At 36.9% G+C, this 19,216-nt stretch overlaps 1 protein-coding gene across 12 annotated transcripts in view; it reads right to left on the bottom strand.

Annotated features, from left to right (window-relative positions):
* LOC117415618 (zinc finger MIZ domain-containing protein 1-like) overlaps window positions 1-19,216 on the bottom strand; it is a 154,540-nt gene that overhangs the window by 20,360 nt on the left and 114,964 nt on the right. For 7 of the 12 annotated variants that reach the window (XM_059026386.1, XM_059026385.1, XM_059026384.1 and 4 more), the window contains one exon: window positions 5,628-5,663. The exons of 2 other annotated variants lie outside the window; for them this stretch is intronic. In XM_059026386.1, the coding sequence (XP_058882369.1) occupies window positions 5,628-5,663 (36 nt within the window). Of the gene's footprint in view, window positions 1-5,627; window positions 5,664-13,151; window positions 13,278-13,742; window positions 13,843-19,216 lie in introns of those variants that run through there. 3 more of the 12 variants (XM_034026194.3, XM_034026193.3, XM_059026388.1) reach the window with 3 other exon arrangements.

A 19,216-nucleotide genomic window follows, 5' to 3' on the forward strand; every position in this document is an offset into this window, starting at 1 on the left:
ATAAATAACAGATTTAGAATGCTTCTAACAGTACTTCAATAAACCTTAAAATACAGCACTTGGTCTTTGAAGAGCAGTATTTCCTAATTAAACCTCAGCAACTCAAAAAGGTTGTGGGATGGTCAATTGCTTAAAGTTGTGTGTTGCAGTAGCTTGTGGAGTGTTTGCCAAAATGGTACAGAGCCACGTCCAAAACAAGAATGTCAGAAATACAATCTGCAACTGCTGGTAGTTAGAAACCTTTGCAGGCTCTTGACAACCTGGCTCCTGTCGTTTCTAAGGGAACCTTAGAACACCCCTGCCAACTGAAGAGCCTTTTTGTAAAGCCGTGAATGTGTTACCCTCCCACTGCTAAAAGTACATTACAAATGAAAAGACAGAATGGAAGCCATGCTTCCCTGGTTACCTAAATCACCTTAAAAACCATGCAAAGTATTTCTGCCTGCTATCTAAATTCAGCCTTACTTACCAAACACACCCAAGCATTTGCGAACCTCAGCCACTTAAAATCCTACTTACTTCAATGAAGTGGGTTTAACCTTTATTGTAGTTAAAACCCCTAAAAATCAACTGGCTATAAAAGATGAGGTGCATTCATTAAATCCCTGGAATATGATGCAAGTGCTGAACTCATTTCAGCCACAGTACCATCTGGGCTCAGGCAGACTTTTTGCAAAGTTACAGTTTAAATTACTCTCAGGCTTTCCTGGTCTGTTTCAGGGAACATGTGTGCTAGTTCAGCACGCTCATAAAAGAGCTGCCAGGTTAAGCCCTTCTCAAGAGTTAAAGAAAAGTTATGATTATACCAGGGATGTGCCAAGTCTAATTTTCACTACACGGTCAAGTCTATATTTTAGTTTGATAGCGTCAGCACCCACAGGGGGAGAGATGTAACCTAGGAACAGTATTTAGTTCAGTAGAACACTGCCAGTGACTATATCAGTTGTTTAAAACACTAGTGTTTTTAAAAATGGCAGTAAACAAAGGTCTAGTATACAATACAAAAAGACACAATAATACATTTCCCTCTCAGACTGGTTGATACTGTAGTTGTTCGATTATTACCAGGTGAGGTCAAAGGCTGCTGACAGGGTCAAGGAAGACATGATAGTTATTGGAGCACCTTTAAATTTCAAATAAAAGCTTCACTAAATCCTGAGCAGAAATGTGTGATGCGCTGCAGTGAGAACATTCCTACCATTATGAAAACATTTCAGCAAAAACCAAAAAAACTATGTGAAACCATGAACCTGCATCTACTGACAGCAGATGAAAAAAAAATGTGACATATATACACAATGTTTCTTCTACACCCTTATCACTTTGAAAAAGAAGAACAAAATGAAACGCCCATTTTCAAAAGAGCTATCTGAATAGAGCTGTCGCTGTAGTAAAAGCACTACCTTAACTACTTAGCAAAACAGTCTTCAAATCTTGTCTTCCTGGGAACAGCAGGAGCCAAACTGGGTTTTCTGCCAATCTTGTCTAACTTAAACCTTGTATAAATGCACCATAAAGCAATCCAGAAAGATCAGTGAATACCAGCTTTAGTTAAAAAGAACAAAACAAGCATAAAAGTATTTGTTTTATTTCCATTACAACAAATCATTGGAATTGTATTGGGTTTTATTTAATGTTACAATCCAGATGATACAGCCCTAACAATTGTGATAAAGGGATGATATGCTCCTTTATGGCAAAGACTGACAGCATTTTACTGATGTATGGATTCAACATTATGAAACCGGAGAAAGCCGGAAAAGTGCACACACTGTACAGTACATTTGTCCCTTCCTGTCCACACTGTGAAGAAGCACAAGCATTTCCCGCCCATTCCAAGATCACACACTGGCACTGTGTCAATGAGTACTTAGGCTCCTTTTTGCAAGAAAGGGCTAGACTGACTGGCTATATTATATGAGCCATTTCAGAGCTCAAGCAGCTTAAAAAGAGGCTCCTGCTGGTCACATGGGCATTGCGCCTGTTGCAAGGCGAATGATGGATTACAGCAAATGAAGCATTTGTGCATTTGCAGCTGAATAGAAACATGCACTATTGGTTTAGGGCTTTAAGGCAGTAGAAGAAGAAGTTTGCGGGCTGTGGGACACTTACGGATGTTTTAAATAACTTTATCCCCGCCCCAATCAGTATGTCACAAATAGAATGGAAAAAGGGTGAGAAAGTGTACATTAATAGCACTTGCATGACTAACTGAACTTGTCAGCTAACAAGATGTTTAAAGGTTCTTTGTGTCTAAGAGTTGCAATGCATCCCTACTAATCGGCTAAATCTGTGTTCTGATTACTTATCACAGTGCTGAACCCTTTCAGTGACCACAGCAACCTGCAGCGAACTTTTAATCATTGACAATAATCATAGGCCTTCAAATAATCACGTTTCCCAAGCAGCCATTTACAGGAAATACGTTACTTAATGCAGTATGGTACAAAATACCAGAAGCTGTTGTTTTTAACGATTGCCCCCAAACCAAAATGTAATCCTGTACAATGCCCTATATAAATACTATATCAATTACAATCTACAACCTTTCACATAAACATTTCTATTTCAATGTAGACTACTGTAGGCAAGAAACCAGCTTATAACTGGCAAAAAACATTAAAAAACAAAGTTTTAAAAATTATTATTATTATTATTATTATTATTATTATTTCCCTACAGTGTGGTTTTTGCAACAAGACTAACTCGGAGATACACTAATATGAATACTACGTTTTGTTTTTTATTATTACTACACAGAAATAATTGCAATGTTTAAAGTGAAATGGTAGGTTTGTGTATATTTTTGATTGGTGGCACTGGTGAGCTTGTAACTTCCTTAGAATTTAGAAGTGTACCAATAAATACTTCCTGTGTTTTTTTTTTATTGCGGAAAACTAGGGTCATTGCTCATAACAAGTGAGTAGTGGGACACTTTTGTATATATTCCTCTGGACTATCAAGTATTATCGTAGATGAAAGCCAAGACATTTAGCCTTGACCAAAACAAAAATAAGAAACGTGTTTATCCATTTACTACATGTGGTAATATAATGCATTACTCACTGAGGCAACAATGCCTTGTTGTCAGCAAGGTCTTCAGGCAAGTGGCTGCAAGTTGCTGTTCATGTAACATTCGTTAAAAGCAGTCAAAGGAAGGTACAAGGAAAAAACATACCTTCACGTACGACACATATTAACAACACCATCGTTTACAAAAGGATTTACAAGTTTTGTAAACTGTCCAAAATTCTTAAACAGTCACTTCAAATTTCAACTTACTGCAACGTTTTAACTTGTAACTTTCTACTTTCCCTTGTTTTCAACAGGAACTGGAAAGGTACCTCTGTCCACTAGAAGCAGCAGTCTATCTGTTGCAGTTTCTTGGATACTTTACCGTACTGTATATTAAAATAATGTACAATACTGTAGTAGTTTCCTATAGTTAACAGGCATATCAAAGTTTAATTAATAAAGGGTACTAGTAAAACCGTGTTGTCTTTGTCTATGAACTAAGGTTGCAGGGTAGGTAATCAGCAAACAAACTGTGAAACTTTAAATAGTGAAAATAGGGATGAACTAATGACATGGTAGGCTGTAGTCAAAAGGCTCCTTAGCTGGGTAATATCATAAAGATGTTCTTTACTGATAAGTCAATAGTATTATTATTTTTCTTTCAGATACAAATCTATCAGTGTAACATTATACTGAGGTATCTGGAAATGCCCTGATAGGCATTGCAGCATTATGTTCCTCTTTGTTGTTATAATCTGTGTAAGACATGAACCACCTAATCTTTCCAATTCCCCTTTTTTGAACTGTAGGTAAATGTTAGCTTGAAAAAATGCCAAAATAAGCCTCATTTACTTTAAAAGCAATGAATTTCAAATTAAAGACAAATCATGGCTCTTCACAGAAACTTCTGGAAATGTTTGCATCTTACACAGTAACACAAATACATAAAAAAGAAAGCACCCAGAACCTTCCCATTGAAAATGTAAAAGCAATATAAACAAAACACAACAGCTCCCTTTAGCCTGTCATTAAACACTCTGCTCTTAGCAAAATCTAGAATGCTGATTTGGTTGCTATGTAAATTTAGGTGTATGTTTAAATCTTGCTTCTCGCATCTTTGTTTTATAAACCTATTTATGCAACTAAAATAGCATATGGCCCCATAGACTACAACAATAAACCTCACCTAACTGGTTGGCTCAGAGAGAGAAAGAAAGAGAGATAGAAAACACCCTGCCACTGGCATCTGTCTCAACTAGACTCAATGAGATAATTGTACTGGTTTCAAAAGGGGTGTTGTTTATAATTGTGTATTTGTATTTTTCCGTGCGAAATATAATGCACTGTATTAACTTATAATAGTAGTGGAAGTTGCCATCTGCATAAATCTTGTGATAAACCCATTTGAAAACCTATAGGTTTGTTTTCAAACCTGGTTTGTTGTTAAAGGACTGTGGTGTAAGACGTAATGAAGAGCATTTAGGAAATGTATTTATTTGTTAAACAATCAATTGGTAATAATCCTAGGAAAACATTCCCTGCCACAGAAGTACTATGGTATACTGCACTAGTAGTATAGTATATTGTAGTAGTACTATGGTATACTGTAGTAGTACTAAAGCAATTTTTAGCAGGGTTGTTAGCAATTCATTTTTAAAATAAATTGCATCAGCTCGGTATCAGCTCTAAAAAGAAAGATTATCTGGCTTTGACGTAATGATCTGTACCAAACAAAAGGCAAATCATTGTAGCAGAATGTCATACGCAAATACATGCAAGTGACCTTTCTGTCCTGTGAATGCAGATATCCATTCATCCCATTTTCTTGTCCAATTAAAATAAACAATGCAAAAAATAAGATATTATCTGATTAAACAGTATAGACCAGCACACCAGTATATTCTTTTAAGAAAGGAAGTGAGCATTTATTTGCAAAAAGTGCCTATTTAAATCACTGTTAACATTAGTTAAGACCCACAGTTGTCAATTTTGACAAACTAGCTCAGTTTTTCAGATTCCTTTCTTGTGCAGAGAATGCTTTCTGCTGCTGAAACTAAATACCTTGCTGTACATCACATCAAAGCAGCAAGAATTATTTGAGTACAAAAAACAAATCACATTGCAGCACTTTTCTCACATACCCAAAACAAATGCATTAACAAATAGGTACAAACAGCACAACAAACATCAGAGAAATACTACTTTCAAACTTGGATAAATTCGAGCCAAGATTTATGATAACTGAAATGCATCAGGGTAAAGATGGAAAATGCAAAATATATTTATAGGGTGTCGGATATAATTGCCTTTAGGTTTAAAAAGTACTATAGAAAAAACATGAAATTTGTTTGCATATCACATCCACACAAGTGGTGTTTCAATAAATACCTTCTCATATTTGACTGCATTAAGATATTTAAAATAAATAAATAAATAATATATATATTTTTTAAATTGATGGTGATCAGCTTTTTTTTTGGGGGGGGGGGGGCAACAATGTCTGCCGATGATGTGTTTTGCATTTAGAAGAATGGTAGCTAAAAGCGATGATGGTAATAGTATTTTACTGATGTACTCCACAACTTTTACAATGCCATAACATGTAAGAGTACCTGTATCATTCTGACATCTCCTGCAGGTGTTGGTCTCTGTTGGGTTCAAATTAAACATTTTATTGGGCGCATAATGCAACTGGTAGAATATATTATATAGAAATCCAGTATTCCTACCACTGAGCTACTTACGACCAAGACCGGTTTGGAGAAAATAATAATAATAAATTTTTTTTTAAAAAAAACAGGCAAAATCCAAATACAGCATAACAATCCACAGAAATGCACGGTTGTTCGAGGCCTACATTTTCAGTAATCTTTGGAACGTTTAGTAAACCTGCACATTATTGTTTAAAACTCACATGAGAAAAAAATAAATTCTGAAATGCTCCAGTTTACTTGCACATTTGTCAGACTCAAAAGTCGTAGAAACTTTAGAAATGAAATATAGTCCAATTTGTTTCTGGTTTTCAGGGTAAGCTTGATTGATGCCCTGCAGACTGTATTTCAGTGTTTCATCATCCAAACCTGGGCTTACCTGAGGCCCCTGTTCAGCTGCATTAGGCACTGCAGCCCAAATTAAAACCATTTTTAGAACTGTAACACTAAGTAAACTAAATTAAACTAAGTAAACTAAACTAAATGTAAACTAAAACTAGGAGGCTGTGTGGTCCAGTGGTTAATGAAACAGGCTTATAACCAAGAGGTCCCCGGTTCAAATCCCACCTCAGCCACTGACTCATTGTGTGACCCTGAGCAAGTCACTTAACCTCCTTGTGCTCCGTCTTTCGGGTAAGACGTAGTTGTAAGTGACTCTGCAGCTGATGCATAGTTCACACACCCTAGTCTCTGTAAGTCGCCTTGGATAAAGGCGTCTGCAAAATAAAAAAAAAAAAAAAAATCTAAAGTGTTCTTTTTCATTTGAATCTTATTTTTTGTTTAATAGTATTTTATTGTTGTTTTTTGTTATATATATATATATATATATATATATATATATATATATATATATATATATATATGTGTTATATATATATATATATATATATATATATATACACACACACACATAGAATACTGTTGCGGCCCACAGTTTGGGAACCCCTGATCTAAACCATACAAGTAACCTGATAGTATACCCTTTGACACAGCCATCATCAATACTTCTAATTTCTGGGACATTTTAATTTACAATTATTTCCACAGTTTAAATACGCTATACCACACATACTGTATATAGTACTATATGGGTATATGTGGCATTACTTTATGTTTGTCATGTATGGACAGAGCACTTTTCAATGAACTCCTGAAAAAGAGCTGTCAAAAGCACACCAATAAACCAAATACATACAACTTTTTCTCCCCCACCCTTCTGCTTAAAAAAAAAAAAAAGCCTTATCTCCTGCACAATTTTTGTTTACCACAACTGTTAGAGCCGCAGGTATTAAGAAACAACACAAGATGTTATCAACCAACTGCTTTTTCCATTTCCAACCGTGCTTGTTTACCATATATAATTAAGTACGATTTATTTTGAACAGAAAAATGTTTTGTGACGTGACTTGGCAGGGTTTCACAGTTCTGTAAGTTATGCAAATCAGACGTGGACCTTTTTTTGTGTTTTGTGTTTTGTGTTTTTTCTTATTCATCATTTCTCACTTGCAGGCGGTTCTGGTTATATATTTTTACACGTCCAGGCATGTCTGCTAAAATGTCCTGGTAATTCGAATTACTAGGGGTGGGAAAATAAGCTAAATTAGACAATTAGCAACAGGAATGAAACCTTTTTAAATACCGGGAGCTCAAGAACACATTATTTTTTATTTCATGCACTGCCCAGTTATGACCCTGGGAGCGCCAACGAAATGCAGGATCAAGTGTTACAACAAAAAGCAAATTATTGCAACTTGCTGATAAGAAATGGGATATCGAAGTTGAAAATCTCTGCTAAATAAAGACTAGAATTTGATTCTCACAAGTCAGAATCTGCACATGAAGCCACAGTTGATAATTAAAACAAACACTTTTGACTGAGAAACGTTACCACTACCACTATTTGCGGTAATAATGTATTGACATAAAAGACCTTAGAAGGCACGTTGTGCTTGGTGAATTGCCTACTAGACCAAATTTTCATCTTCTGCGGAGACAAGAACACACAAATAATCTTTAACTGCTACTGTACATACAAAACATGCAGTAAACAATTAGTGAATCATAGATGCACTCAGGGATGTGGGAAGTGGGGCCGCACCCCCACATGCCGAGGGAGGAGTACGGTGGCTGTGCTGCTGCACCGGCAATTTTTCTTGTTAACTTTAGTTTATGAATGAGCATTTGCACTGCCTGCAAGAAAGTCATGAATCAACTGTTTCAACCAATTGTATTACCGCGTGGGTGCTGGCATTTAGTGTTTCAACAAATTAGCACTACGCATTGCTGTGCGAGGGCAGGTGTTCATTGTTTCAACCTATCAAGCACTGTCATGCAAGAGACAGTGTTTACTTTACAAATGTGTCCTGACCTAGCAGCTGGTTTCGCTATGATAACTGTGCTTAATGTCGGATGGCAAAAAAAAAAATATCTCCGTAACTTCTAGAACAACATTTAAAACAGTCGAGAATAAAGGATATTTAACTGTTAACATGTGAATATATTTCTCAATAAAACAAACCATAACATCCCTGCGTTTCTTTATAGTAGTAAGGACCAATCCACGTTCCATATGCCACTTATTTTAATTTAATTAAACCAAAGAAATCTAACTTTGTATTTTTACTGCTGCTTCTCGGTCACGATTTTATAGTTATTTATTTATTTATTTATTTATTTATTTATTTATTTATTTTAAATTCACTATTCCCTTTTGTAACTATTACTACAACAGCCCAGGCAAGTGACGCACGATCATTTCCAGTAGTGGGCTCTTACTAGTACTGTATTTGGAATTCGTGATTTTTTTAGTAATGGCTTCAAGTAGAAAGTGACATTTATTTTTTTCAGTAAGAACTCAAGAAGAGACATTCAACCGTTAAAGGAAGGCAGATTAACAATATACGGCTGTTTTAATGGATGACGAACTGCATGTTTCATTTTTAGCCTCCAGTGGTAAATAGTTTTTTCCAATGACTATTGTTGATTATTACATTTTGACTTGAAAGTATTGTAATTGACCGCAAGGGAATGGGGGCGTTCCAAAAAAGTGTTTTGCATTGTTGACTAATACTGTAACAATCACTCAGCACAGACTGAATGCGTCTTAATTGGTTGCAAGGTAATGGCAGAGTTCAAAAATGTTTAAAAAAATGCAAGACGTTTAAAGACTACACAAGAGCACACATGTAAGCTTAATAATGTTAAACGCGGATGATTATGATGCAATACATAGTATGTCTTTCTGGCCATAATAAGCTTCCATAATACAGAACTACTAACGGTGTAATCTTGCTTATTTAACTAACTAAACACAACAGACCTGGTGTGCGGTAAGAAATCAATTCAATTACTTGTACTGTGTAGTAGATAAATCCTAACTGTTTTTTTTGTATGCATGGCAGCACCACCTTCTAAAATTAGTAGACCTACTGACACTGTACAGCCCCCTGAAAATGCGTTGCCACATATTATAACTGAGGTTGCGGCTCCACCAGTATCGGTGCCTATGCAACTGCCGCACTACGTCGCGAGGCATTTCAACCAAAGTACTACAGATTTCCTACTCGCTGCTTTGGAAATGAAACATTCACTCGATGCTGTAAATCAGCTTGGTTTGAAAAGTGTTCATATGCTATGCTTTCTGTGCATGCAAGTGTAAAGTTCCCCCTCCTAGTGGCTGATGGGTTTATAACGCTACCATCAGCATAAGACAGGTACTTTCCTCTCGACTAGAGAGCTTGCTCTTTAGTGGACTGGTAAAGCGTTCGTCGTTTAACCGCATGGTCGCAGGTTCAAGTCCCGGTCCTGCCATTCCATGCAGTTCAATGGAGTGTAAAACCCATGTGTTTGTGTGTATCCAGACAGAATATCTGTATTTTATGAAATCAGCGGTGTGTAGTGTAGTGACTCCTTCTTACAATGAGAGGAAAGCCACCAGTTTTCATTAAGGAATGCAGAGCTACAAAATATTTGAGCTCGATTTAATCCAGACCATGGTTGATGCTAATTACAGCTTTAAAGACAGGTAGAGAGAACATAAATAAATGTCAAAATCTACAAACCCTATATTAATAAGTAACAGTTGCTACCAAATGCCTCTCTAAACAGTACTGCACTGCTTTCGTACTGCCTTTAAAATTGTAACTTTGTTTCCCAGTGCATCTACAGAATTAATTGAAGCGATTGTTGTATAGAAGGCGTAACTTTCCTGATTCGCAGGTGTCAGTAGCATGCTTTCAAGTCTTGTCTGTGTTACAGTAGAGACTTTGTTACACTAACATAATGTATAATGTTTATGTGCTTGTTGATTTGAATGCTTTACTTCCTATAGTTAACTAGTTTATCTACAGTTAAGGATGGGTTGATGTTTTATTTTCAACACGACACACCTGTCTCGTTCCGGTACTGTTTTTAAAAGTATGTTTGAAATCACAATGTTAGCTTTTCGGATATTGTTTTTATATACCGTAGTTGTTGCAAACATTTAAATGCTTGTCATTTTTTGAATAGGCTACATAATTGCAAATAGTAGACTGCAATGGCATTTATACAACTGTTCAGTCTGTGAATAGGCCTATTTAAATGTGTCGAACAGAATGAAAGCATTTTAGTACCGAAGATTATAGAATGTATTTTATTTGTATTTTACTATTTTTAAAAGACATCTACGGCACAAAATAGGCTATGCGTTTGGTATGTCATTGAATTTTATATATACAGGACTACCTCAAAACAGATGCTTTAAAAATGCTTTAAATTCAGCAAGTAATTTAAACCTAAACGTCTTCTTCCTAAACAAAAGAGGAAACTTGCATAGTATAAACTATTATTAACTTGCTGAGCTACTTGGTGTTTTTTTTTAATCTCTGTTCCTCTTTCCCTTCACTTCACTTGAAAAACAGTTATTTAGTGTCACACATTTCTGGTAAGTTTGCTGTCAGTATGGACGACCAAAAAAAAAAAGAAAAACATCAAATAATGCAAATGAATCCAAAATGAAAATCAAGGATAGTTTTGTCTACATTGTTAACAATATTTCACAAATACTCACAAATATAATCATAACTATTTGAATTTTCCGGTAATTAATACATGTTTAAAAAAAAAAAAAAAAAAAGAAAAAAAAAAAAGCCACCCAACTGTGAAAGATAAATCTATGTTGCTACCAGTATATATTTTAAGCTACAGTATCATAACATACAGGCAGGGAACTCTTACTTACTTATGCTCCATTAATCAGCAGTAAGGAATTGCTTTTAGGACTGTACAGGCCTGGAAGAGACATTCTGGTAACGTGCCTGCTACTGCCTCACTCTGACATAAAGTGCTGCAATAAATAGCCTTCTCTTTGCAGCCTCTTAGCCCTGGTTAACCATCTACTTGTACTTGCCTTGGGCATCCCAGCAGGGCTTTTATCTAACTGTGTGGCATGAGGCTTGGGATATCCAGTAGTGTTTAGAGGACACTAGAACAGGGAAACCCTCTTATGTGCAATGCTCACTGACCAAGGCTATTGTAGTTCACTATCAAACTAAATGACTGCAAATTCTCAAAAGGCTTCAGTATAGCATTAAAGTGCAAGTAAAGTGCATTTTACTGTTTAATCAAGATCACTTATTTTTGTAAACAGAGCGGTCCTAATGTAAATTGTACTGTTATTGTTTACAATCAAACATTTCTCCTAAACTGGTGCAATATGTAAGGTATGATTACCTAAATAACCAGAGAAAATGTATTTCAGTTCAGCTTCTAAACTGAATTAAATTTTGTGCTACAGTATGCACAGCATTTATTTTGTATACTAAATGTCCTTTAACACTATACTTCATAATCGGGGCTTCTGATTTTCGGTCTTAACCGATAAAACACCCCCGATACAAAAAATAAAAAATAAATTGGTGTATAGCCAATTAACATAGAAAACACTGGAAATTGGTTACTCAATTCACGTTGACTTCACCTCTTTCCCATTTAAAAAAACAAACTACCTTTCCCAGGGCAATGTCCCTCCTTCTTGACTTGTATCTATCGTTGATTCGTTCTGAATACTTTAAACCCACCCCAACTACTGAGTGGCAGCAAATTTCTACATTTCTATTAGAGACTCCGCTTGTGAGATTTAAAACAAGACAACAATTCGAAGGTTTGTTCGCAGGATTTAAAGCTATATTACAGTTAGACTGGGAGAATTTAAAAGAGAATTGCAAATTGTGGCGAAATGTAAAAAAAAGTCTAGACACACAAAAACCCCAGAAGAATGTGCCCGTGACCATAAGGATTTTGTTGTGGAAGACAGCAAAGGAAAGAAGGTACAACTTAAGTGAGCAAGTACGGTCGAGTTACTATACATATTGTGACAGAAAAAAAACGGCCATGCATTTTGGAAAGTAACTGAAACCAATAATTTCATACAGAATATAAAAAGCGAAAGCCCCGGAAAAAAAAAAAAAAAAAAAAAAAAGATTTACATAAAACTTGAAAATAGCTAAAAATAAGTACCGGAAAATTAAATTAATAAAAACGAAAAACAGAGTTGCTATTTATAATGTTATGTAAGTTTTTGGTTAGGCTGTACGTGCTGAACAAAATACTGACTTAATTAAAACAAACTAAGCAAACAAAACTACAGTCAAGAGCTTCTACATTCTGTCAAGTGTGTTTCAGGTGTGTAAACTGATGTAGGGTCCAATTTTTCCATAGTAAAAGTGAAAACACATTTCTTTCAGCCGTAAGTGAACGTGAACACCCTTCAGACACCAGACAGTAGTGTAAAGTATCATGATTAACTAATTAGTTCTGGATCATTAGAAATATGTTTTTTAAATGTGCTAGAACACATTCAGTAATCAGGCTTTAGCAGCCTGCAATGTAATTGTTGTTTAAATCTGACACTAAAGAAATAATAAAAAAAGAAATAGAACAGTAGATCAACAAAGCATGTACCAATATATATATGCCTTCTCATATATATATATATATATATATATAGTGTAGTGTTGCAGATTGCAATAAATAGCCTTGCACATGTATGTATCATATGTTTTTATCATGGGAAAAAAGTTAGAATACAATAATTGCACGCCTGGGAGAAGCTGTTAAAGGATTTCACAGAGAAATGCTCTTTAAGTAGGTCAGCTTGTCTCTAGGAGATAAACATATTTTGACACTTTATATGTAAGTATCTGGGTCAAATGTAGTGAGCTGAGCTGTTACAACTGTGACATGTGCTCCACTGCAATGTTCTTGTGATGGTTTAAAACTCAATTCCACTACCCCCTCCCCTCCCTTTACTTCAAAGGCATCCCTGGTTTTCTAGTTTCACTCAACACACCCCACCCCCAAGTACTATCTTTTCCATCTGACAGGTTTACCCCCACCTCCACCCACCCACCCCATTACTGCACCATCACCAGACTTCAGACTTACCCACAAACAACAAACCAATGTCTTCCTGCCCCTGTCTTATTTCCCTCTCTCCATTGCACTGAAAAGGGCACATATGTCTGGAAACACTTCTAAGCAAGAATCAGCTATTGCAGAACAAAGGCAAAACAGGGCAGCCTTAATCTCAGCACGAAGAAGCCAGCAGCTATTTTCTAGCTTTCTGTTTCTCTCTCCGAGGGCATCCTTGCTCTATTTTCCTCTCTCTCTCTCTCTCTTTTCTCTCTTTGCCTGTCCAGCTACTGCACAATACACATAAATTATTAATTGCCAGTCTCCCGGTTTCACAAGCAAAACCAATCACAGATGGAGTCTTTGCTAATGGGCTCATGTTGTACTTGCCATGGCCTCTTTGCACTCAGGCTACAAATCCTCAGGAGACAATGGGAGGGAGAATCAGGTTAAGCTTTAAAAACTTCACACACCAGAACAGACAGCAGGAGTCTATCACATACATGGCACACATTGCAGTGCTTGCTTGCTTGACTAAAATGCCTTTGCACAGACAGGAAGGAAGGAAGCTGCTGCAGTTTCTGTAGAGTTAAAGGGTTAAAAAAAAACCGCTTATCTCCTCACCTTCTTTTACGTTGCTGTTATTGATGCATCTCCTCTTTCTCTGTCTAGTGATCCATTGCTCGCTCTTCCAATACACACATCACACACAAGCAGCCACAACCACTTTGCCAGAAGGGAGAAAAAAATTCAGGCAGATCACATTTCAAACTTGCAAGGGGGGTGGTGCCTCATATGCGAGACACAGCCTCTATCTTGGCTCGTGGCCGAAAGGACAAAGGAGAATCTCTGATCAGTTAATTTGATGCAACATTTGTTACAAAAGTATCCAACAAATCAATAAAGGACATTAAAGCTAAAAAGCTTTAGGTTGGATACATTTAACACTGGTGCTTCCCCCTCTACTAAGAATACTGTTGACTAAATCTATCAAACAAGTCATGCTAATTAGGGTCATGAGAAGACTGCTTTTAGGCAATGCTGGTGGCTTCCTGATTTGAAGAGTTGGAATCAGTGTCGTTTTAGGGGGGTGGGGAAGAAATGAAAGGGAAATAGCTGGTCTTTTATACAGCTCTATCTAAAGTCTGTCAAGATGTGAATTCCACACAATTATGTATTTTATAGTTCACTGCCTTCAGTGCTTGAATTGAATTTCAATGTTAATCCAGGCTGCAAACATTAAGACTAAAGCATTTGAATGAAATAATAAATATTATTTTGCCAAAGGTCATTTAACTGTAAAATAAAAATAAAAGTAAGGATGAAGGCTATCCCTGAACAAAGCAATATAGAGTCTGAATTAGGGCAACTTTCAGTTTAAAAGATATAGAATCTTTGTTTTCATTTCTGGTCGAATGTTATACTATCTAATTATGTTTTTTCTGTACTTTACCAAGAGTGTTTTGTTACATTTGAACAAAAGCATAATATGATAAAAACCACTCTATTTAGTTGGACCGGGTCGTTTAAGTAACAAGTCAACTAAATTAACCTTATAGTACATTTCTATTTGGGGTCAAATAGGGTCAGCTAGAGATTAATCCCTCATTATGTACTGGTAGATCTTCCTTGAGAATAATCACTTTGTCATTGTGTTGCAAACATAACACCTGACAATTAGGTTAGGGGAGGGAAAAAGGTATGCCTCTGAGCACAGTCAAGAAAGTTAATTGCTTTTTATGTGTAAATGTAATTCAGTTTTCTTTAATTAACACAGGGCTTCTCAAAATACTAAGCAGCAAACCTGAAATGGCACAGCACAGACACAGAACAAAAAAAAAAAGTTTTACAATAACATTTGATTTTGTTATGCTTTATTAAAGTATCAATTGTTCGTCAACTATTAGCAATGTTACTGTTGAAGATAACAATTTCAAACTGCAGCTCTGAATTTGTTTTGTGGACTGGGACCAGGGGCAGTTTTGGAAAATCAAAGTCAGTATAGGCTGTGCACACTGTCGCATGCATGTGATGTGGTGCTTGATCTGACAAAGAGGAATGCTATTCCACTCAAGCTATAAAACCCCCACGGCTTTCTTCTGTCTCTACTTGGAGGTTCCTTGGTCATGGTTTGTATGGATGAACATACAAAAAGCGGGTTCCAAAACTGATTTATTCCTTTGTTTTAGATTAAAATCTGGCAGTAAAAAGCTCATTTTCTAAAATCACAATAAGGGAAACAAATATCTTCATTAAACACAAATATCTTCATTACAAAAATGTTATATTCGTGTAACAAAAAGCCATTAACCTTTAACAGTCATTGATAGAGAAAGTCTTGCCATATTGATGATAAAAAAAATAAAATAAGCAAAAACAGCACTGCTTGAGTAAACGTGTGATAATGCTGAACTGACCACAAAATACCACAATGACACTTAATGCACATCCTTTCATCCATATAGTGTGTATTATTTTAACGTAGACAAGGAATTAAGTCACTATGGTGAGACTTGGACTTATGTAAGTAGCATCAGATATCTAGAGTAAATATCACTGTCCTAAAATTTGCAAACCAGCGTATCATAGAACTATATTTGCATTGCGTAGTATTGTAATGGGCCAATGTAGCAGGACGAAAGCCCAAAATATAAATTGTATATTTGTGTGTAAATACAGAGGATTTTAACCCCCTTCCTGCCAAAAAAACATGTGAAAATGTGGCTGGAGGCTTAATTGAATAAGTCATGATTAATTAGTCTCCAGCCACATACTATTAAAGGAGGAGAAAATCCTTTGTTGGAGGCTGGTGTTTGAGAGGAGTGCTGGTGAGTTGTGTATATTATGTGTTGTGGAGAACTTGGTTAGTGAATGGCGAATGCCCAGCCTGACAGCCAAATTGTTTTGTTTAACCTTTTATTTTGGCCCTTGTGCCCGTTTGTTTGTGTGTTTTTATTTGTTAATAAACGTGTGCCCCCGTGCGTTAAACTGCAGTCCTGCTCCAGGGGGCGCTATCCTACTACTGACACCAAATGTAACAGGATAGCGTCGGAAATGGGACTCGGTAACCAGAAAGCTGCAGTTTAAAGTGGTGGGGGCAAGTTTATTAACAAACCAACACCAACTCGCCAGCACTCCTCTCAAACACCAACCTCCAACAAAGGATGTCCTCCTCCTTAAATACCATGTGGCTAGAGCCTAATTAATCATCAATCATTCAATTAATGCTCCAGTCACAGCCACATTATACACACATATACAATTTACACAGTCATAGTGCCAGCAGGGTTAATATAGTAAATGTGTTTCTATCCTAAAAGCACTAAGAACATGCATTCAATAGGCTTAGGTTACATGTAAATACAAATAAAATCACTGGAGATGCATCCTGTTATTGTTTAGCCAAAATTAACATCTATTGGAACGTCGATGTTCCGCAGAATATTCATACATTTGTCAGTGACTATAAACTGTGCACACAATATCTGAATTATAACCTACACTGGAACTGATCTGTTATAGTTGACATAGACAAGTTGCATGTTTTTACACAGCAAGGCACAAGCTTGCACAAATGAGCCTTTTGCTGATTTACAACCTGCTGACAACATTCCTATGTAAAGCAATGGCATTCTTTAAATGTGTTTAGGTAGGGAGGGTTACACCAATATCAGCTTACACTGGGAACTCCTCCAGTTCAAGTTTCAGATGGTATTTTTTATTCTTCATTTTCCAAAAAACAGAATTCAGGGCCAAGCAATCATGTTACAACTGTTCCTAAATTACATTGAATCGCTGTTACAGAACACCCTGTAAGATTCAATACTTACCATTGTTTTCTCCTGTGCTGTACATCTCTAAAATATCTTTCACATTTTTTATTTGTTATGGGTCATTAACCAATTGGGGAATGCATTATTATTATTATTATTATTATTATTATTATTATTATTATTATTATTATTATTATTATTATTAAGATTATAACTCAAAGGGACACTGTTTGGTTATCCATGCACATTCTGTAATTAACCAGGTGCTGATTTTGGATGTGAACTGTGCAGAAACAAATTGATAATGTTATTTTGTTACAAGAAAATATTATACAATAAGTTATGCCTGCTCTATCAGACCTACAGGAGCTATCTATCTATCTATCTACATTTATTTATAATATTTATGATGAAGTATTTAAAGTAATTTGAGATGACATAACCTAATCATAGGAGGGAAAATAGATTGAACTATTGCACTAACATCCTTAAACCACTCGGCAATAGTCTACATCTGTCATGTGATTGGTTCACATCACTGCCAGTCCCACCCCTTTTGAAAGGAACGCTTTTCATCGTCACTCCTCACAACAAGAGAAAATGGCTGACACCTATTCTGTGAGTTAACAGAACATTTATTACAAAACAAACTACAAAAGAAAGATGCTCCAAACACTAAAACAGTGATTAAAACATCACTGTCACTGTTTTCTGACTCGGCGATGTAAACAAATATGACGGCCGGGATATAAACTGGATTATGCAGCAGTCAGCAAGCCAGACAGACAGAGAGCTGATAACTATGCGGTATGAACTTCAGGAACATTTTCTGTTATTTATTAATGTTATTTATTTATTTACTTATGCTGCATCAGCTATACTTAAACAAAAGCTATAAAGTCCTACTTGCTATCCAACCTTGCCTCACTTATTTTCTTGACTGATTCATACATTAAATATGTACTGCAGACAGCCATAGTGGAAAATTAAATGCCCCTTGGGAAGACTATTGTTACCTCCAGCCTGCGGCTTCGGGCATTATAGCCCCCTGTCAGTAGCATTAGTCTTCCCTCGGGTCAATAATTTTCCACTATAGCCCTCCTCCAGTCCATATTCTCTCTCCCTCTCTCTCTCCCTCTCCCTCTCCCTCTCCCTCGTGGATAGAGCTTTGAAGTGTGTGTGAGAGCTGCCGAGGTCTGTGGTTGAATAATTTTTTTGTTCTTTATAGTTATTAGTATTTAAATTGTTTTTTAAAAAAATGGGGACTGACTAACTGTGTCAGTTTCTAACTAACTAACTAGGAGACAGAGTAGATTTCACTGGAACAGTTTTGCCTCCTCGAGAGGTGTATGCTAGCGGTCAGGGAGATAGTGGGGTGCAAGAATATTAAATCTGCCTCCTGTATGAGCGGAGCTATTGTAATTTTTCTGAAAACAACTGAATTAGTAAATCAGATCATAGAAAAGGGGATAGTTTTAAACAATACGTTCACATCGGTGTTGCCGCTTGCAGCCCCGGCTCAAAAAGTAACAATTTCAAATGTTCCACCTTTTGTATGTAATGAAGTACTGGAGAGGGAGTTAGCCTGGTACAGACAAGTAATGTCAGGGATTAAGAGAATTCCCCTGGGCTCCTAGTCACTCCAAGTGGCGATGCCCCTGCCTTCAGTCACCAGCTGATCAGAGATCGTCTCACAAAGCTGCGCCACCTGCTGGACCTGTGGCAGGGCTGCTGGCTGAGTACAGAGACTGGGTGTAGAGCTGGGGAAGCACTCCCTGCGCTGCGTGGAGAAGTATCTGAGCCAGCTCAAATCCATCTTGTCCCTGGAGGGACGGCTGCTCCTGGAGGAGTTTTTCCAGGGACAGCCCCTCCCTGATACACTGCCCCCCTTCCCAAACCTGCGAGTGTCTCTTGCTTTTAAAGAATGCTGGCCCTCCAGGGCCGCTACTGAAAGCCGATGAACTAAGTTGGAGGCTTCTAGCGAACATGGAAGGAAAAGCCCTGTACAGAGCTCACTACACTCCCTGACACGCCCTGGAGGGCTAGGATGGGAGAAAAAGAGAAAATAGTGCCTGCCTGGAACAGCTTGTATAACCCCCCCCCCCCTCAATAAAAGAGCTGGCGATCTGCAGTGGAGGGTGTTGCACACTATTGTGGCTGTTAATTATTTTATTAGTATTATTAACCCCAGTGTGCCTGATTCCTGTCCGTTCTGTGCTCAGAGAGAGACCGTGTTTCATTGTTTCAGTACATGCTCCCATTTAGCACCCATGTTTAGTCTTTTGGCTAGTCTTTTTACAGGTATTCATCTTATTTTTAATACCA

This window comes from Acipenser ruthenus, chromosome 7 (assembly GCF_902713425.1).
Source record: "Acipenser ruthenus chromosome 7, fAciRut3.2 maternal haplotype, whole genome shotgun sequence".
In the NCBI taxonomy this organism is placed as follows: domain Eukaryota; kingdom Metazoa; phylum Chordata; class Actinopteri; order Acipenseriformes; family Acipenseridae; genus Acipenser; species Acipenser ruthenus.